Raw genomic sequence first — 21,109 nt, 5'->3', positions numbered from 1 at the left:
GGACCAAACCCTGTGTCTGGGCAGCAGCTTGCCCGGAGAGGGAGTCTGAAGTCTGTGCAGTAAATGCCATCATCCTGGTCACAACAACAAAGGCCTAATGTCTCTGAGACCAGACGTTTAAAAACATGATTAAAACCAGGTGGTTATGTGAGCCGCGTGTGACCTCACAGACGTGGGGTGGCCATTTCCAGCGCTCGCTGACTCACCCATGTGTCTGTGACAAATGGCCCACGGGAGTGAGCGGAGTCCAGGGTGCGTCTTGGCCTCTTCAGGGAGCCTGCAGGCCCCTTTGGGGGGATGGTCACTGTAACCCGATGACCTCCCTGGAGGCAGAGCAGGGCAGGGACCAGCCTACTCCTTCCACGAAAAGGAACATGGTGGGGGGTGGGGGGAGTGGGTGAGTCTCCCAGTGAGGACCCTGTGGAGGGAGTGACATCGCATGCTACCCCACCGGCCTCGCCAAGGGCTCCGGGAAGGGCCCTGTCGCCCGAAGTGGTGACAATCCTTCTAGAGGCCTGTCCTGCACTTTCCGTAGGAAAGCGTTTCATCCACAGACCCTTCTGGGGCTGCACAGCCACTGTCCTTGTCACTGAACACCTTGCCCGCAGCCACTGAGCTAGCAGCACACGGGACAGCTCACGGTCGAGTCCAGCAGACAGGGCCTCCTCCGCCAGGCTGCCTGTGCTCGTGCTGTGTGTTTATTAGTTTGACAAATAGCTACTGAGCACGTCACCATCCGCACACCTGGTGGCCTGAGGGGATGAGGTCATACACGCGTGGGAAGCTCAGTGAGGGCACCGGCCAACCGTTTCATACACCTAAAGGCCCCCTCTCCAGTGCCGCCTCCAGCACCCCTGTGGCCAGTGCCGTCAGTAACACAACAGAATGCAGGCCCGTCTGCCTCCCAGACCCCTGGGCTCCTCCAGGACAGGGCCCGGCTGTGTTTCCCTCAGCTCCCCAGGGCCACCCAGGGCCCAGCACATCGTAAACATTCACTACATGTGGCAGATTGAGAGTTGCTGTTGTTTTAATCTTTGCATGTAGGAGCCAATTGCAAAATGCAGTTCAAAGATCTCACGGTCACCACCTCTGGCTGTGGCCACAGAACAGGTGCCGGCATGGCCCTGGCATGGCCCTGGCATGGCCCTGGCATGGCCCCAGCGTCGGTGCTGAGCTGAGCCAGTGCCCGGCTCCCATTAACCGCCGCTTCCCTTGTTTTGCCAGGAAAGACCCGCGGAGACCAACGCCAATGTGGACAACTCGGCGTCCCCCTCGGTGGCCCAGCTGGCCGGGCGGTTCCGGGAGCAGGCAGCCGCGGCGAAGGAGGTGAGTCAGGCGGCTCGCAGCGCTGCTCTGGGAGGGGGCTGGCGGAAGGGGAAGTCTGGGTCAGGCCCAGAGGAGAGGGAGGGAGGGAGGAAGCGTGGTAATTACCAAATTAGGAAGAGAAGCCACAGAGGGTCCCCTGCATGTGAGGAATGTCGTGGCCACTGCTGGGCCAGGCAGGATCTCCCAGCAGCGAGGCCTCCACGCAGGGCGGGGGGAGCGGGGCCAGAGCCACCCGCAGGCCAGCGGAGGTGGGGTCTGGGTCCCGGCCGCCTCCATCACCCACTGATAGAGACCTGGTCGTGCCCGCTGTGCCAGGCTTAGGCTGGTCAGAATAAAGACCTCCCCGCTGACTCCTGCCTGGAGCTCAGGATTCCCAGCGAGGAAGCAGGAAACCAGGGTTGGGAAAGGGAAGGGACCCAGTGGCCAAGGGGTTCTAGAAGGATCCTGCTGGAGAGGACAGTGTGAAAAAGTGTCCTCAGGTGGAGATTCACACTAGGGTTTCCTGAGCGCCCGGTCTCACGTGCTCGCTGGAAGAGGGAAGGGCACCTGAGGGGGAGGTTCACAGGCCCCTGGGGCCAGCGAGGGCGCACTCGTCAGGCTGTTTCAGGCGCATTTATTTTGCGCTTTTGTTTTCTGGTCTGAGAAAGCCATCCATCGTTTCTATCCATCGTTTCTAGACACAAGGGAATGGCATAAAGGGCAAGGAAGATGGTATTGGTCAGAGGTGCTGGCGGTGCCTGGAGCTGGCGTGGGTGTGGTCTGGGGACATTTCAGGCCAGTGGCTGCAGCAGGCGAGGGTCCCGCAGCCTGGCGGGAACGGGAGCCGGGGCTGACTGCGTGTGGGTGGCGGGGAAGCGGAATTCACTGACCCAGCTAAGGCCAGTCTCAAGGACACACCACCCCTGCCGCCATCCTTTCCTCCTCCCTGACATCCCTGAAGCCGCTTCCACTTCCTCTCCTCCCTGTTGCCTGACTTGCTCTCTCTCTCTGTGTGTCTGTCCATCACTCTCCCGCCCTCCAGATGCCAGCCAGTAAGCCTGCCAGGAGGAAACCGCCCTGCTCCCTCCCCCTGTTCCCCCCCAAGGTAGAGCTGGGCCAGAACGGAGAGGAGGTAAGTGCGGGGAGACGCTGAGTATGTTTTCTTCCTCCTTCTCATAGGAAGGGAGGCAAAATCATCACCCTCAGACACCTGTGCAGGCAAGGACCCCCTTGTAGACTCAGGGATGAACTTCCTGCATCCTTGTCTGACAATGAGGCTTGGTCCATGCCCCCCTACTGAGCCTTGTTTGTGATCCGTCAGGGGCAGGGATGCTGTTTTTCAAGCCTGGGAATTTCAGCAAAGAGAGCAGGCCCTGTGGTTTCACCCCGCCCCCACCCCCATCCAAGGGCCCTTAGAGTCATGCTTGCCCCCCAGGTCGGACCTACACAGTCTCCCATGCAGAGACGTGCCTGGAGGGAGGGCTGTGCTTAACCTCAGGCAGAACTGTACCGTGGGAATCACGACCCGCCACTGCTCTGGACCATTGAAGCAACCCAGAGCGCACAGGGGGCTCGCTGCCCTCAGAGGGAAATCGCCCACGTTACCAACACAGGAGACCTAGGTCCTAGGTCCTAGACCTGTCCTAGGTCACCCCAGGCAGGAAGGCAGGACCCAGTCGGCCCCTCGGTTCCTAGTGTGCAGTGAGTGCTTTGTCTGCCCAGAGAAGGGCTGAAAACACTTCCGCCTGAATAATCAGGCTCCTAACTTCTAGACGTCACTAGAATGTCCTATATGGACATAGAAACACCCATATTGAGGGCTGACCCTGGCTTTTCTCCACCACCACCTCCCCCCACCTCCCTTCCCCAACCACTTGCCTGGAGCTGCTTACGTGGTAAAGGAAATGCTGCCCCCTGCTGCCGTTCGCAGGAACTGCATTGGTGGCAGATGTATTCCTAGAGCGGTCTTTCAAGGACACTTGGGCCTTGCATGAGCGGCTATTTAGAATCCTGCTTTGCAGTTCAATTCAAATCAACAAGCATTTCATGGATCCTGAGCTGGGTTCCCAGGCCTGTGCTATGGCAAAGGGGCCGGGTTTATTAAATTTCCACTCTCTTCAGAACGTCGTGGACAGCTGGGGAGAAGGGGTCACAGGACGACGTAAGGGAGGCTTTGTCAGCAGCATCGTTGCTGCCATTTCTACAACAGCATCTTCAGAAACACCGGCTCCTGGGAAATGTCACCTTAAAGCACAGAGATTAAGGACAGCCCAGCCTGGGCTGGAAGCTCTTGTGCTCACCATGGACACGAGTTCCTTGAAAGACCACTCTAGGAATACATCTGGGTGTGAACTCACGGGCCAGGGGCACCCTGGAGCTGGAGGGCGGGGCCCTTAGACTCACTGACTCCATCTGCTGCTGGACCCTGGCCGAGGCGGGGCAGCCCGTGCTCCTGTCTGAAGCCGAATGAGAAGGGGCGGGGGCTCCTGGGTCCTGGCCAGTGACTGTTCCTCGCAGCCCCTCCCCTGAGTGCTGGGCCTTACAAAGGTCCCAGGAGCTAAGTCCATCTCCTCCTTCCTTTGCTGAAATACAGCCGCCTCACTCAGAACACTCAGACCTCCAGGGGCTGGTGCTATTCTTCCCATGATGCAGGACAATTAGAACATGGGGTGAGGGGTAGGGCCTAGGTGTTAGGCCCCCTATAGCTGCCTCAGCCTCTGTCCAACAACATGAAGTGTCTCCTCCTCCTCCTCCTCCTCCTCCTCCTCCTTCCTTCATTTTTCTTCTCATCATCATCGCCATCATTCCTACATGTGAGGATGAATATATCTGTGGAGCCAGACTCAGTTGTAGGGATTTTGCACAAAACAGAAAGGAGTTGATCTTTTTGGATAACATCAAATCAAAGCAAGATAAGATTTCTACATCCATTCATCGCAAAAATATCTTCACCTAACAGAGTGCAACTTCATGCAACCAGCATAAAGCCTGGGATGTGGTAGATGCTCCATAAATGTCTGTTCATCAAAATGAATATTCAGTGCTTTGGAAAATGATAATTTTTTTGTGGGATTTTCCAAATGCCACTAGTTCAAGGGGGGAATTTCCAAAACACCTGTCAGGTTTCACTCCTGGTCGGTGGTTTCTTGTTTTGTTTGTGACCAACGGAATGGGGTTATTTTGTCCTTTCTCTTTGAAATTCCCTCCGAGTATTGTTGAAGGTCATGAGGTACAGAGAAGTCCCCTCTCAGGCACCGTCTTTTCCCTCAAAATGAACATGAGATTATCTTGCTGGTACAGGAGACCTCCTGTATTTTGGGCGTCTGTCCTGCCTGCTCTGATCCTGCTCTGGGAGGGATGGGGTGGGGGGAAGTCCGCCTCACCAGGCCCTGGGGGGGAATGTGGGCCTCCAAAGCTGAGTGAAACCAACTCCCCTCCTCCACCTGTGGCTTCTGGGCTCCAGGACCCCGCCTCCCTCCACCCCACTCATTCAGATGTTTTGGTCCGTTTGCTCTGCAGAAATCACCACCCAACACAAGCCACCTTCCCAAGGTGAAGGTGAAGAGCTCGCCTCTGATCGAGAAGCTTCAGGTGAGTGCAGCGACCTCTTCCCCAACATCTGCATGTCCGTGTCACCTGGAGAGTTGACCTCCGACCACCAGCTAGGGACCAAATTGCCCTGGAGGACGAGGGCTCCTGGAGCCAAAGGGCCAAAACGAGGTCCCTGTCAAGCATGCGCTCTGGTAGCTGACACCTAGCAGTGCTGATGGAGAATGGAGCGCCCCAAGGGTCCTCCGGGCAAAGGGCATGACCGTGCAGGAGACACTCCCGGAGGGCCCTCTCCCCCAAGGCCTGGAGGCAGCCACCAACCATGCCAGCCTAACACAGGCTGCAATTCGGCTGCTGGCCCTGGACGCCCGACCCCTCCACCCATCACAGTGCGCCCAGAGCCGAGCAGACTTCCCTGGGGAGTAGATGAAGCGCACGTCGGGGCAGGGAGCTCACAGCCTTGTTGGGAGACAAGATTTTCCCATGCGATACAGCAAAGCCGTGTAGGAGCATAAAGACCAGAGCTCTCCATTGTAACTGCCTGGCTCCTCCTGCCTAGACCAGGGTTCCTCTCCGTGGCATTGCCTGGGCTGGGTCCTCTCCTTGCGCGGGCGGGGCTGCCTTGTGCATTGGAAGATGTTCAGCAGCGTCCCTGGTCCCTTCCCACGAGATGCCAGTAGCACTTTCCCACAAGTGGTGACAACAAAAAATGTCTCCAGACATTGCCAATGACCTCCTGGGCACAAACTCGTCCACCCCCACCCCAGGTGCCCCACCACTTTAGAATTCTGGAGCTAGGCAAGGCCAGGTAAACCAAAGAGCTAGAGCAGAAACTCACCTTCTCCCGCCCCGATTTGAAATGTCTCTTCTCCTCTCAACAGGCCAACCTAGCCTTCGACCCCGCCGCCCTGCTGCCTGGGGCCTCGCCCAAGAGCCCTGGACTCAAGGGCATGGTGTCACCATTTCACAGCCCACCTTCCACGCCCAGCAGCCCTGGCGTGCGGTCTCGGGCCAGCGAGCCAGAGGAGGTGCCCATCAGCTTCGACCAGCCTCCAGAGGGCAGCCACCTGCCCTGTTACAACAAGGTACTGCCTGGGTCCGGAGTCTGTGGAAACGTGGGCACTGGACGTTCCAGAACCAGGTCTACCCTGTGGTTGTGTGGTTGCCCCGGAGAGAGGAGGGCACATTGGAGCCGTGGTCAGGACTGGTTATCACAGGAGGAAACGTCCCTGAGCCGGGGTCAGCCCTGTCCTGCCTGCCCGTCTCTGCTCCCGTGTAACTGTCACCAGAAGGCAGGCTTAGGGTGGCGAGCACTCTCCTTGGTGGAAGGAGCGTGGGAACTTGGGACTGAGCCCACCTGCACAGAGTTTTGTCAAAGCTGAAAACCAAAGCTAAAGACCTGGTCAGTGACTGGGCAGGGTCGCTAGGACTTGAAAACACCCTGCTCTGGCCTGGTGTGACGACTCCTACGTGCCCAGTATGGGCTCAAAGCAATTGTTTTTGCGGTAGGAATTCTTGCCCCAGTTACAGACCATCCAGACTGGTCCCTCTGCCGAAAGCTGTTTGGCCGGCTGGTTTCCATAGATGCTGCCCCCATACTCCGTGCTCCCTTTCATTGGCTCCCTGGCCCTACCAGGAGATGGTAAGTTTCAGAGACAGTGCAAGCAGGTGCCCAAAAAATGTGGGGCGGAGCCAGGCAGGGGCTAATGCCAGGGCATGGCATTGGGTGTGACTTTGCAACTAGGGATGGAGGGAGCGGCACCTTCGGGGCCATTCCAGAAAATCTATCTGGGAAAAAGGTCAAGTGTGTAGAAACAGGTGGGCCCAAGGAAGCAAACTGGTGTGGAGAGGTGATGGGCGGGCTTGAGCCTGCTGGCTGCGAGTCAGGAGATCCTGCAGCCCAAGGTGATAGGCAGAGGGGCCCAGAGGACAGGCTTGTCTCTCACAGATGTGATAGGGAGTAGGGGCAGGGAGGGAGGTGCTGGCACCTGGTCATATACCAGGCTTCAGTGTTCTGACGGCAGCAAGGGAGCAGGAGAGATTAGTTCTGAGACCTCCTGGCCGTGAGGCCTGGGCCCTGATCCCCTGCAGGGCTGGCCTCCTGTGGTCTCAGGAAAGGCCTGGGAAGCCTTCTAAAACCACAATATTCATTCCAAACCCCTGAGATGGAATTGGGATTGACCACTACCAAAATGAAAGTCAGTAGGAAAATAAAATTTATGACAATAAGGTTCAATTGACGTCATTAAAGGCCACATCCCTTGAGTGGAGTCAGGCATAAACATTTCCAGGGAACTTCTGATGAAGCCCGGAAGGCCATGGTGAGTCCTGACCTCAGGTCCACATGCTTCCTGGGGAGGAAAGGACCTGCACCCGCTCTGCTGGGCGCTCCTGAGACACAGCTTCTGGTCACGGTGATGCCCAGAAAGGAAAGACCTGGCTGCTCAGCTCTCCCAGGGTCACCCAGCCTTGTGTGGACAGGAAGGGTCGAGCTGGGGGAAGGGAGGAAGCTGGTCACCAGCTCTGCCCCTCTGAGGTTGCTGTGCCAGGGCTGGGCCACCAGCAGGCCCCAACCCTCTTCTCTGTTGGGTTTACCTTTGTCAAAGTATAATCTTCAAAACATTAAAACATGTCTCATGCAAAACAGGTATCAATTTTATCCTCAATTTATGAGGAAACCTGCAAGATGGTGAAGCTCATTCAAAGAACATTAGAAGAGGGATAGAACCAAGATGGCAGCGTAGGTAAATGTGGTACCCACTGGCTCCCACAACCACATCAAAATTACAACTAAAATACAAAACCACCATCATTCAGAACCACCTGAAATCTGGCTGAATGGAAGTCCTATACCTAGAGAAGTAAAAAAGAAAGCACATTGAGACTGGTGGGAGGGGCAGCGGTGTGAAATGGGCTGGTCTGACACCGATCTGTGGCCCCAGGCAGTGGCTGACTTTGCACCTCCTGGGAGGCCCAGAGCCAGTGCATCCAGTGGACAGCTTCAGACCACACCAGATTACAACTCTACACATCCATCCATGAGTGATACACTCAAGGGGAAGATTCAGTGAGCATCAAAGCCCCACTCAAGCAAGTCCTGCTCCATAGGGTGTCTCCTGCACAGCAGTTCTTCCACTGTAGTTGCAACTGGTCCTCACAACTGGCCTGGGGGTCAATTCCTCCCAATGACACTAACAGCAATCAAGGCTCAACTGCAACAAGACAGTGCATACATCCCACACCAGGGGGCACCTAGAGTGTGCAGATCAAGTGACTGGGGAGGCTGAGCCACTGGGCCCTACAGAACACCTACTACACAAAGCCACTCTACCAATTCCAGGAGACAGAGAAGCTTTAACTAATACATAGAAACAAACACAGGGTAGCAGCCAAAATACGGAGACAAAAAACCATGTCACAAATGAAAGAACCAAAGAAATCTCCAGAAAAAGAACTCAATGAAATGGAAGCAAGCAAACTACTAGATACAGAGTTCAAAACAATGGTTATAAGGATGCTCAAGGCTCTTAATGAGCGCTTCAGGGGACTTAGTGAGAATTTCAAAGAAATTAGTGAGAACATCAAAGACATAAAAAAAGTACCAGTCAGGAATGAAGGGTACACTAACAGAAATGAAGAATAACTTACAGGGAATCAACGGTAGAGGAGAAGATGCTGAAAATCAAATCAACAATTTGGAATATGAGGAAGCAAAAAACACCCAATCACAAGAGCCAAAAATAATAATAATAATAATAATAATAATAATAATAATAACAATAATAAAATATGAAGATAGTGTAAGGAGCCTCTGGAACAACTTCAAGTTACCAGCATTCAAATCATGGGGGTGCCAGAAGGAGAAGAGAGAAAGCAGGAGATTAAACACCTATTTAAAGAAATAATGACAGAAAACTTCCCCTACCTGGTGAAAGAAATAGATTTACAAGTCCAGGAAGTGCAGAGAGTCCAAAACAAGATGAACCCAAAGAGGCCCACACCAAGACACATCATAATTAAAATGCCAAAGGTTAAAGACAAAGAGAGAATCTTAAAAAGCAGCAAGAGAAAAGTAGTTAGTTACCTACAAGGGAGTACCCATATGACTGTCAGCTGATGTCTCAACAGAAACTTTGCAGGCCAGAAGGGAGTGATGAATAGCAAGGACCTACAACCAAGATTAGTCTACCCAGCAAAGCTGTCATTTAGAATTGAAGGTCAGATAAAGAGCATCCCAGACAAGAAAAAGCTAAAGGAGTTCATCATCACCAAACCAGTATTACATGAAATGTTGAAGAGTATTCTAGAAGAAGAAGAAGAAGAAGAAGAAGAAGAAGAAGAAGAAGAAGAAATATGAACAATGAAATGGCAATAAATACATATCTATGAACAAATGAATCTAAAAATAAACAAAAAAAGGAATCTAATGGACAAAATATACTGATGAATAAAATAGAACCAGAGGCATGGAAACATGGAACAGACTGATGAATCTCAGAGGGAATGAGGGGGAGAGGGGGTAAGAGGGGGAAAGGTTAACCAAGGAACTAATTGCACATATGCGTCACCTACGGACACAGCCAATAGGGTGGTGAAGGCCTAGGGCAGGGTGGCAACCGGGTGGGGGGGGGGGGCAGTGGGGGATAAAAGGAGGACATCTGTAATACTCTCAACAATAAAGATTAAAAAAAAAAGAGAGAGCATTCGAAGAACTGGTTATTTAGAGGCAATTGAAAAAACCAAGGTTGGATTAAAATGGCTAAATTAGACACCTAACCAATGACTGCTTGCTGGGCAAGGAAGTCCTGGCTACACTCTTCACTGGGTGGGAAGGCAGCACCTTCCCCAGAGGCTGCGGGGGTTTCACAGCCCCGGGCGGTCCGTGGGATGGGCGGGATGGGCGGGCTGGTCCGCTCAGGGGAAGCCGCGGTCCCCGGGCCGCCGGAACCGAGTTTCCTCCTTGGCCGGCTGCCGGTTCGGTAACTCTCCTTGTATCTTCTTCCAGGTGCGCACCAGGGGCTCCATAAAGCGGCGCCCCCCGTCGCGGCGGTTCCGCAAGTCGCAGTCGGAGTTCGGGGAGCTGGGCGATTTCCGGGCGCCGGAGCCGGCCCAGGAGAACGGGGCCCGGGAGGAAGCCGGGGACCAGGCGCTCCCGCCCCAGAGCCCGGCCCCGGGCTCCCCTCCGCCCGGCGAGGAGGCGGGACGGGGCGCCAGCCGGACCCCGGGGTCCCCCGAGAGGCCCCCTCTGAGGAGGACGCCCAGCAGGACGGACCCGCAGGAGGGGGAGGCCCGGGCCCCCGAAGAGGCCGCGCCCCCGGCCCCGGGCCCCGGCGCTGCGGCCCCGGGCGCAGAGGAGAGCGGGTGCGGGGGCCCCGCGGAGGCCGGGCCGGCGGCGGAGCAGCGGGAGGAGGCCGGGGAGCCCGCACAGCAGGGCCCGGACACGCAGCGGCCGGAGGCGGGGGCTGGGGGGCAGGAGAGCCCCCGGAGCCCCCCTGGCGGCGCGGAGGGCAGCCTCGCCCCCGCAGAGGGCAGCGGCGAGGAGGAGCACCAGGAGGGGGCTGCCCAGGAGCCCGGCTGCACCCCCAGGACCGGCCGCGAGGGCCCCGAGACCGAGGTAGGTGGCTCTGCCCGCGGCTCCTCCCCTGATGGGAGGGACTCGGAACCCTTTCTCTCCCCCTGTCCCCCCATTTCCTGGCCATTCCCAGGACACCTGTGCGCCGCGCTGTGCGCCCTAAGCAGGGGTTAGACTAGGGGCGTCCGATGTGGTGGCTCTTCTGTTTCTCCTCCCTCCTCCTCCCCTGCTCACCCCCTTCTGCCTGCAAACATGCCCCCGCCCCGTCCCTCCTGTGTTCCCGGCGACCTCGCTCTGAGCAGCTCACCGATGCCCTCCCAGCCACCAAAGACCAATGGCCCCTTGTCACCCTCCCCTCCGCCTCCCACCCGCCCTGACCCCTCCCGCCAGCCCCGCCCCCTCTGTCTGGGGAGGAGTCCCGCCTGCTGACCTGGCCGCTCCTCGGGCTCCCACTGCCTGGGGGCAGCCGCTACTGACCGCTGGGCCCCCGGCCTCACCGCCACCTGCTGGCGACTCCGACTGCTCAGCACCGGCCTGGCTCCCAGGCCTCCAGTCCCCACGCCCCGCGCCCCCAGAGCCACACTCATCTATTCACTCAAGACTTCCTGTGCATATGCAGCTGAAACCCAGCCCCTTTGCCAGCGTCCCCGTTCCTGCCCCTGAAGTACTGGCTCCTTTCTCTCTGTGACCCTCTCCACCCGCCCATCCACAGGCAGGCAGTCCATTGGTCTTCCTAAGTCTCCCACTGAGGGCCTTTGGTCTCTCCTCCTCACCACTGCCGGGCCCCTGTTACCCATCCCCTCATCTCCACAGTCACAGCCTCCTCAGAGTCCTGGTCTCCAGGCCCACCCAGTGCACCGGCACCTCATTCACCTTCCGAATGCCAGCTCGATGCCTGCTCTCCTGCCCACACCTCCCTGTCCTTTGGCTACCTGAGTTCATGTTTCTCTGCAAGCTGACCTTTGTGGCGTCCCCAGCCTTCACCGCCCCCATGACAGCGCCCAGGGCTCCATCCTTCCCCACCTACCATTCCACAATAGGCAAGGGCCATCTCACCAGCTCCCGCCGGCCCTGCCCCAGATCCCCCTGCACACCAGCCAGATGCTCTGGGCAGCTTGGGCACCTGGAGCCCGCCTACCGCCCCTCGTTCTCCACGGGCACTCCCTGATTGCCCGGGTCAAACACCCCAGCTGCTTGCACACCTTCCACTCAGTGCAGCCCATGAGGATGGCCCACGCCACACTGTGGATCCGTCCGTAAGCCTCTCCGCGTCTCAGCTGGAAACCTGATGAGGCCCAAGCAGCTCCTAACACATGGGGAGCTGACAGCGGGGCTCCCACAAGTGCTCAGTCAATAGCTGGCTTCCTGGCCTTCCCTCCAGGGCCAGTCTTTTCTTTCCAGTTCTTTCTGTTCGTTTCCTTTTCTGAGCAGTGAACTTGAGTGGGAATGTGCGAGTAGGTAAGAAGTGGGGCAGGGAGGACGTGGGAAGCCAGGCATCAAAGAAGAGGCGGCATCACCTCATTGTTGAGGGCTTAAGGCTTAAGCTCTGGTCCCTGGGTTTAAGTCCTGACTCCACCGATTGCTAGCTGTGTGACCTAGGGGAAGTCACTTGACCTCTCTGGGCCTTCATTGCCCCATCTATGAAACAGAGCTAATAGAAGCATCTGAGTCATATCGCTTTGGTGAAGAGTAAATGAGTTGACGCATGTAAAAGACGCATCAGGTGCATGGCATCATTATTACTGTTACTACTACGGTTGCTATTGTTGTCTGATCTGGCATCCCTGAGGAGACGGCTGGTGTCAGGATTGCCCCACTCTCCTCCCAATTCATTCTTTCCTCCTCCGCTCACAGGACAACACTCCTGTCCAGGACACGAGGATGTAAAGAGGAAGCCCTGTGCTGGGCAGTGAAGGGGCTAGAGACGGCTCCTCCGAAGTAGCAGCCGCAATGGTAGCAGCAAATGAGACGTCAGCAGCGGACTACGGGCAGGAGTCCACCTGAAGACACGGGTCGTGCTTCCTGGCCTCCACCCCAGCCCGGCAGACACTGGGGCTGAGGGCAGCAGATTTTATCAGCTTGCGTTTGTGTTATTTGATGGACTTGGTTTAGAAAACAAAAACAAAACACTTATTTAAAACAACTTGCAAGAGTGACTATTCCCTGGGGATACTTGTCAACCCCTGGGTCCAGACACTGTCCACTCGCACCCACCCCTGCGCTGACCTCGGGACGGACTCTGACTGAGCTGATCAGATTGTGTGTGAAGTGCTAGCCTTTTACTGCCCGAAGGTTTTTACCTGCTCTAATGTAAGCAAAACCCAAGTTCAGGTGGCCAGAAACGAAAAAGAAAATAGTATTGCTGAAAATGTGAATCCTGCGACAAAAAGACCTTAAATTGTGACAAGACCCCGAGACAGCCTTCCAGCAGGGCCCAGATGTGAACTGGCCAGTCAACTCTTAAAACACTGGACTAGGGTCCTAGCTTGTTTGGCTCAGTAGATAAAGGTCCCGGTTTCAATCCCAGCCAAAGGCACATGTCCGGGTTCTCTGCCCTCAGTGGGGGGCATGCAAGAGGCAGCCAATCAACGACTCTCATCACTGATGTTTCTATCTCTCTCCCTCTCCCTTCCTCTCTGAAATCAATTATATATATATATATATATATATATATATATATATATATATATAACAAAAACAAAACACTGAACTAGGAGAGATAATCATAGAAACAAAAAACAATGCATCTGTGCCGGCAGCAGGAGCTTTTGTGGTTTCCTAGGTGCCAGGCTCAGTCACCCCTTCTGTCGGGAGGAGGAAGCGGCAGGGAGCAGATCCCGTGGCCAGGCCTCCGTGGACAGGCCGATCCAGTAGGTCTCTCGGCCCTGCTGTAGCTCCCCATCCTGAAAGCAGACCAGTGCAGACGATGCTTGCCCGCTGATTCATCCAGGGAGGCCTTGAGCCGTTCCTGGGAGATGCTTTGAGCGCTGGGATGTGCAAACTACATAATAAAAACGCCCTCCCCGGCTTCCCTGGGAAGCCCAGCTCTCCTGCTGCCTCCTGAGGACTGGCGGGTCTTCAGTCCATTCTCACGTAGCTCTTGCTGTCTGCTCTGTGGAGGGGACCGGAGGCTTTGCAAGGACGGGGCCTGACTCCCCACTCCTTGGCTCAGAGCCTCTCCCCCATAATGCACTCCTGCTGAAAGATGTGAATCCAAATAAACGTTTCATCGTTAGGCTTGGGCCTTATGAGTTCAGTCACTCAGCAGCTTAGTCTGTTATTTCTCTGGAGGTCTGTGATACCACACACTCTCCTCCAACTTCAAAAATCATCTCCCAGGTGAAGAGGCCTTACTTCACCGCTGGTACCTCAACTTCCATCCCATTCTCAGTTCTCCTAACTCCAGGATAGTGTTAATATTTGGGATATTGTTTTTCAAAACTTTAAAAATATAATGCATTTTCTAAAACATGTAACCTAGTGAGGACTGGTGCTGTAATAAGATCTGTATTTTAGCAGAGTTCTGGAGCCATGGAGTGTCTATGAAATATCTTTGTCTCTCTATCTGTCATCCATCATCTACCTATCCAGCCATTGACAGAGATGTATCCCCCTGAACAATACATGGTTTTATTTATATGTGTCTTTGGGTCATTTGTACACTCACACACAGCGCCAGGTAAGAATTCTGTGAATGGCCCTAGCCAGTGTGGCTCAGTGGATAGAGCATCCGCCTGTACACTGAAGGGTCCCAGGTTTGATTCTGGTCAAGGATACATGCCCAGGTTGCAGGCTTGATCCCCACCCAGTAGGGGGCAGCCAATCAATGATTCTCTCTCATCACTGATGTTTCTATCCCTTTCCCTCTCCCTTCCTCTCTGAAGTCAATAAAAATATATTTTTTTAAAAGAGTCCTGTGAATGTGTGCATGGTTGTGAGTGTGTGTGACCAGAAGAAAGGAGGGAACAAAGTGTGGGGTGTGGGTGTGAAAATAAAACTCCATTTTGCTTCTGGAGCGTCTGTCCCTCATAGTTGCGGATGAGAAAGGAGCAATAGCGATGGACAAGAATGTGATGGTGAAGGAGCGTGTGTCATGTGTCAAAACACCTTCCCACCTCCCCATTCCCTATTACAGTATTTGATCTATTTTGTGGAAAAAAAGGAAAAAAGGGAGGCCCATTCCCAGGGTTGTTATGTGACTGGGACTCACCAGGTGCCGCAGCCTGGCTGCCTATAGCTCTCCTTTCCCGAAAGGTGTCGCATTTGCATGGTTGATCCCAGAATGTCATAGCTGGGCATGAAAGAAATCCATTGTGTTAGGTAGCAACCAGGAAGACTTTCATTCAGACTTTCTTTTTCTTTTTAATATATATTTTTATTTATTTCAGAGAGGAAGGAAGAGGGAGAGAGAATCATTGATTGGCTGCCTCCTGCACGCCCCTTACTGGGGATCGAGCCTTCATTCCAGGCATGTGCCCTGACCAGGAATCGAACTGGTGACCTCCTGGTTCATGGGTTCGCGCTCAACCGCTGAGCCACGCCAGCCCGGCTCGTTCAGACTTTCTTCATCACAGGACGCAGAGGGGACCATGGAATTGGGCTCGGATGCCCCTGGTGCTCCCGTGAGTCATGAATGACTCTGCCCCTTCATGCTGTCATTTTACATAAAACTTTGAGAAAATTTCTCGGACTTAGGCAAACCCGTCATGTCAGTTAGCTCACTAATGGCTTCTGTTTTAAAGAAAACATGAACTGAATAGCTCTTTAACCTGCATTCAGAGAAAATTCTACAATGATTATATGGTTGGTATTCAAAGGATGGGTATCACCAAGAGGCAGGCACTCCCTCCCCTTCAAGAAAACTACAGGGCGTCCGACATAGTCACTGCTGTTGGGCTGTCTAAGGAGCCCTGCGTGCCCGATGGTGCCAGGCACTGCCCCTCAGGAGGGCCGGCCATCGCACTGCCGCCTCTGCAAGAAGTCAGAGCAGGAAGGCACAGAAGCACCCGCTCTGCGTCGCCTCGCGCCCTGCCCTGTCTCCTTTCATTCCGCCAACACAAGGAGACGCATAGTTGTAAGAACCCTGTTTTCTTTGTGACTGAAAAATGTTTGGTGCCAGATGGGTACTAGACTTACAGGGGGATCACTTCCTCAGGTCTATAAATGTGAACCACTCTGCTGTACACCTACAACATATAATAGCGTATGTCACCTATAATTGAAAAATTAAAAATAATAATAAAGGCCAATTATCTTAATTTCTTTCATTATAAAAGCCTTTATTTTAGAAAATTTGTGGAGGAAAATAATATTTTAAATAAATAAAAATTTATTCATAACTCCAGTACCCAGAGATAACAATATTTTATGGGTGTTCCTCTAGTTTCTTAGTGCATGTATCCATGTTTTGTTTTTCTTGCTAATTTTTGGTTGTTACAAAATTAGGATCTTACTCCATGTATCTGTGTATCTTTCTTGTTGGTAACACACTATCCTCAGCCGTCTTCACAAACCATCACAGCTTATCCTCTTCCGTTCGCCCAGGACCATCCAGAGCAAGACCCGGTCTGTGTACAACACGGGGTACTAGGATGGGGGGCGGGGGGATGAAGGCCTTCTCAGTCTGCTCCTGATCGAGACCTTAGATCCCTGCCACCTTTATGACCTCATGCACCCCCAAAACTTAAAACAAGGGACAACTTTTGAATGAAAACTGAAAGGACGGAGGCCAAAGTTCATTCCTGACGATGTAGTGATAGCAAAATCCAAAAGGGAGGCATGCAATCATCCTCAGACAAAAGGATCAGCGAGGGGAACCACGTAGAAATGCTTTTCGGAAAAGTAGCTGAAACTACCGTAGGACGTTAGGCTGGAGTCTGGGAAAAGACACAAATTTCCAGTCAGATCCAAGTTTCTGTTCGGATCAGGACATGGCTTTCAATGGGCGAAGCAAACTACCCTCCCTACCCTCCCGGACGTGGGGTGGCTGCGATCCGTCAGTGCCTCACCCCCAAAACCAGGCTGCAAACCAGCTCAGCACAGCCAAGAGGCCGGTCCGTGTGCCAAGTGAGCGGACCAGGCTGCGCGGCTACCGTCCCACGGATCCCGAAGTAGGGGCAGCTAAGGAGGGAAGAGGGCTTCAGAGTGGGGAGCCTCCGCAATGTGACCACAGACCGCAAGGAGAAGGGGCGGGGGGCCTGGGGAAGAAGGGGACGCCCAGAGCTAAGGCCGACAAGGCCGAGGGGGAGCCCAGGCCAGGACCCCTGACGCCTGAGAATCAGCGCTCCTGCTCGGCTGGGCCCAGAGCCTCAGGGTCAGTGCCCTGCAGCCGGGGGTGGGGGTGGGGGTGGGGGTGGGACGAAGGCCCCTCCCACCGCCGCCGCCCCTCCCCTCCTCCTAGCACCCGGGCACCCACCTGCGCTCCCTCCTCCACGCCCTTCAGGCCAGCTTCTCGGGCTCCGGGGGCTCCTAGCCCGCGCCTCCTCTCCTGGCCAGTGGCCTCAGAGCTACCTAGGTCTCTGGGCCTGGACTCCTCGCTGCGCCATGAGGACAGCGGGACCCAAGGGCAGGTTGCTGTGACGGTCCCGCGAGTGCCATGCGCGCAAAGAGCTTAAAAGAAGGCACGATCCGTCCCGCACGTTGGGGGAGAGTTGGCTGTTAATTCTCCTTGGGGATTGTTTTCTTCCCATCGCCTTCCGAGCCGGGATAAGGGCGTCTTTCTCTCGCCCGTTCTTCCTGCCCTCGTACCCAGACCCACCCTCCAGCGGGCGTCGGGTGGGGGCGCAGAGTGGGATGGGCCCTGGTCCGTGGGCGCACTCAGGGTGGTCTCAGGGGAGAGTGGGGGGCGCTCCCCACAAGGGGCGCAAGCTGGAGGCGGGGAGACACTGGGCGGCGAGCCCTCGGCGGCGTCCGGCGCGTCCCAGAGGCTCTGCCTGCACCCGCCTAGCCGGTTCCGGCGCGCGGGCGCCCCACTGGCGGAAAGGCCCGGCGATCCCGGGCTCCGGGACCGCGGCTTCCCGAGGGGACGGTGCGAAGTGAGCGCCCCCGCCGCCCTCCTCCGCGCGACGGGAAGGGCTCGGCGCCCAAGCCGGGGGAGGGAGCGCCCGGGCGGTGAAAGGGTCGCTGGCCGCGTCCGAAGGGAAATAAAGCGAAAGGCGGAAGGGGAGAGGCGGGTGAGGCTGAAGGGAGGCGCCTCGAGCCCGTCTGCCGAGAGCGGCTCGTTGGTCTAGGGGTATGATTCTCGCTTCGGGTGCGAGAGGTCCCGGGTTCAAATCCCGGACGAGCCCAAGCTCTGAGCTTTTTCTTAAACCTATAAATTAAAAGCTTTTTCTTTTTCACTCAGGCCATTTAGCGCTTTATATTCAACAACCCCAGCCTAGCGCTCGAACGTTGATCGCCTTAATCGTGCGAAGCAGGGCATCGAATGAGGTCGATTCGTACAAATATATGATTGCCGTGCGTCCGAGAGTGAGGCACGGCAATTGCTTATAACCCTTCAAAACACGTGCTTGCAAAAGAGACGCCTCGTGCAGAATCCGGGGGGCACCCCAACCCCTCCAAACCGGGGCAGCGGGCGCCTGAGTTAGCAGGTCCCAGGTGAGGGCGGGCCGAGCTCCTCCAGCCGAAGCCCAGCCCCGCGGGCGGTGGACGTGCCCGGCTTGGGCAAGGGTAAGGCTCACCCACCTGCAGGCAACCCAGGTCGGGACTGTGCGCCCGCAGCGTGCGCGCCGCGCTCCGGAACAGCCGCGTCTGTAGTGTTTTCATGTCACATCTTTTAATGGTATTTAAATGTGAAGTGCGCCCTCGGCTCAGGAAGTTTCATCTTCGTGTTTTGCAACAATACATGTTTATAAGATGTATTTATTTAGAAATTTTAAATTTTTTAAGGGAAGAAAAGTGGGCTCGTCCGGGATTTGAACCCGGGACCTCTCGCACCCTAAGCGAGAATCATACCCCTAGACCAACGAGCCGGTGTGCTGCGCTGTCGCAGCCATGACAAAGGAATGTGAGGCTACTTGGTCCCGCGCCCCCAAGCGGTTATTTTTATAATGGTGTTTATCTTCAGTTCTTAAAATTCTCTGGTTAGTTTTCTATTTTCCCTTTTGATATTTGCAAATCAGTGACACAAAAGAAAAGTGTCATTGCTGGTGTAATATTTACCTCTTATTTAAAAAAACAGAATTCTGTGTATATTCGTGACTAACAAAGTGCATGAGTGTGTGGCAATGCCTGTGGCAGCCAGATTCCAGGCTCTACTTTACTGAGTTCTGGTTGTTGCAGTTTCCAATTACAGTAAAATTGTCGGTTTCTAGCCTGCATGTTATCCTAGTGTTCAAAGCACCATCTTTCCAGCCTTGTGAATTCACATCTCTGTTTTCACTCAAACTGTTGTCTTCAGCTGGAAAATCTCTTTCCTTTTGCATAAATCCCAAACTCTTACCTTTCCAGAAAAAAAGATACTTTAACATATTAAAACCAACTGTATGTGTCTCCTTTCATCACAGTTTGCTGGAGGCCAAGACTCCCACACCAACAGTGAATTATATAATTGGCGACCAATTTTATAATTGGTTATAATTGGTGCCCAATTGTCCCAATATCTCTAAGGGCATAGCTTATTTATTATATTTAAAATTTTTAACTAGTATTGAGGTTTATGCTAGCAAAGCCAGCACTCGATGAATAATTGCCGAATGACTGTAATTTGTTTCAAATTCACTAACAATGTAAATGTTGGTACTTGGACAATCGGTAATTATGAAGTGTCACGCCAGCAAATAAGTAACCAGATAGGAAACAATAAACAGGGTGACTAATCTAAATAGACCTATTCATTTATTTTATTTCATATGCCATTTATCAGCTTATTCATTTGCTCCCTAGCTCGTTTATTCAACAAACATTGAGAAGCTCTTCGTGCCAGACACTGAATTGTCAACTTTCTCCCTGTGGTTTGGCACCAGTAAATCACCGTGTGGAGTTCTAATGGTCAGCCCCACCCTAGTTTTATTTGAAACTGTCCTCGACTTCCCCTCCTACTCTTTCCTTCTTCTTAGAGCTCAAGGCCAAGAGGATAATACACTTTAAACTGTTAATCAGTTCTAGATGCCCGAACAGTTTACTCCTCAAACCTAACAAACGTGCCCCCAAAACTTAAGAAGTTTGTATTTCCCCAGAATGAGGAAACTACAAAATATAACTTACATGAAATAATGAAAACTTCAGATTTCTGAGAACCCCAGTCACTGTAGTTACTGAGAGGGCTCTAGGCTCTCCTTTCCCACTTGAACTTACTAGAGTTAATATCATCTTTTGGGGTTTTCTTTTTCTTCCTCCAACTTCTCTCTAGTGATTGAAAAAGAGTTTGCCGTTTACTCTGCAGGCTCCCGGAGAGGATCTCATTTGCCCCTCACAACAGAGATGCAGGGAGACCGACAGGAACAAAACTCAAGATATCAACTGCCTGGCTGGCGGCGAGAAACCTCTCTCCGGCCAGAGGATGCCTGTGGCCCCTGCAGGAGGCATCCGGCCCCAGTGAGGGGAGGTGGTACAGAGATGGTTGCAGGGCGGGGCAGTCACAGCGAACAAAGAAGCCTGGTGCCCTATCCCCCATGACAATGGGCACCTCCCAAGGTCCCCATTACTCCGGTTACCCAACGGTGCCTCTGTGCCCAGAGACATCGGAGCCAGTAAGACTCTTTCAGATTTTCAAAAATGTGTAATAAACATGCAACCCTTCTCCCGAACTAAGATGTTCTTTCCATAGAAATATCAATGAAACTGGTTTAGCTCAGGCAAACCTTTCTCCCTGTGGTCTGGAATTCACCTTTAACTCTATCTGATATTTGTCCCTTAACCATCAAATTCTGTGTTCCAGGAGCCTGGGTATCCTCGCCCATGGACCATAGTTTTCCACTGTCCTCTGTCCACCAGTCTCAAAGATCTGTTGGGAACTTTGGGGCAGGTCACCCTCTTCCTGTCTCCCGCTAGTCCCAGCTCTAGAAAACCCTGCTCAGATATATTCCTCAACACCAGATGATCCTGAGTGTCCCTTATCTCAACCCTAGGAAGAGAAAGGGAACGCCCCGAGGGTCCCCAAGGTGGACTCCTTCTTAGTGCGGACTGCAGGGAGCAGGAACCCAGGGGCACCCAGGGGCCAGGGCACAGGCAACCATCAGCCAAAGGCCCCTGCATGTGACTGTCATTGCTGACTCTTGGGGGGCGGGGGGCTCTCCCCCAAGGAGCCCATTCCCTTCAGAGGCAGCAGCCCTTAACCAAGGACCCTTGGGACCTTCTTGGAAGCCTCCCGCTCATGCCACCGTGTTGCCTCCACTGCTCCAGCTGGGAAGAGGAGTTTCCAGGATGCAGGAGGAGGTGCTGAAAGGAGGAGGGCTGCTGAACGATCCTCGGACGCACAGTACTGATGGGAAGGCAGGGGTTTTGTTTTTGTTTTTCCCATTTACTCCCTTGACAGAAGGGTCAGGAAAGGCCCAGCGAGGACAGCGCGGTGACAGCCACCCTGCGTGGCGTTCTCTCTTTGCAGCCGCTGCAGACGAGCTCGGTAACGCTCCCCTGTTCGTCCAACAGGCACGTCCTACCCCCTGACGGCCTGGTGTTCCTCGTCGTGCAAACATCTGCTCCGATGCATGTTCGTCCTTCGGCCGCTACTGAGCGGACGCCTCT

At 54.2% G+C, this 21,109-nt stretch overlaps 1 protein-coding gene across 1 annotated transcript; it reads left to right on the top strand.

Moving 5' to 3' along the window:
• Nucleotides 1–314: 314 nt before the first annotated feature.
• Nucleotides 315–11,686, top strand: RCSD1 (RCSD domain containing 1; the record flags this gene model as incomplete). Its single annotated transcript, XM_081112314.1, has 7 exons — nt 315–377; nt 1,225–1,326; nt 2,348–2,437; nt 4,825–4,896; nt 5,736–5,939; nt 9,860–10,468; nt 11,507–11,686. The coding sequence occupies 7 exons, from the start codon at nt 315–317 to the stop codon at nt 11,684–11,686; spliced, it is 1,320 nt and encodes a 439-aa protein (XP_080968440.1).
• Between the last annotated feature and the right edge of the window lie 9,423 nt (nt 11,687–21,109).

Source organism: Myotis nattereri (genome assembly GCF_964212035.1).
Source record: "Myotis nattereri genome assembly, chromosome: 18".
Classification (NCBI taxonomy): Eukaryota; Metazoa; Chordata; class Mammalia; order Chiroptera; family Vespertilionidae; genus Myotis; species Myotis nattereri.
This window is presented reverse-complemented; position numbering and strand designations above follow the sequence as displayed.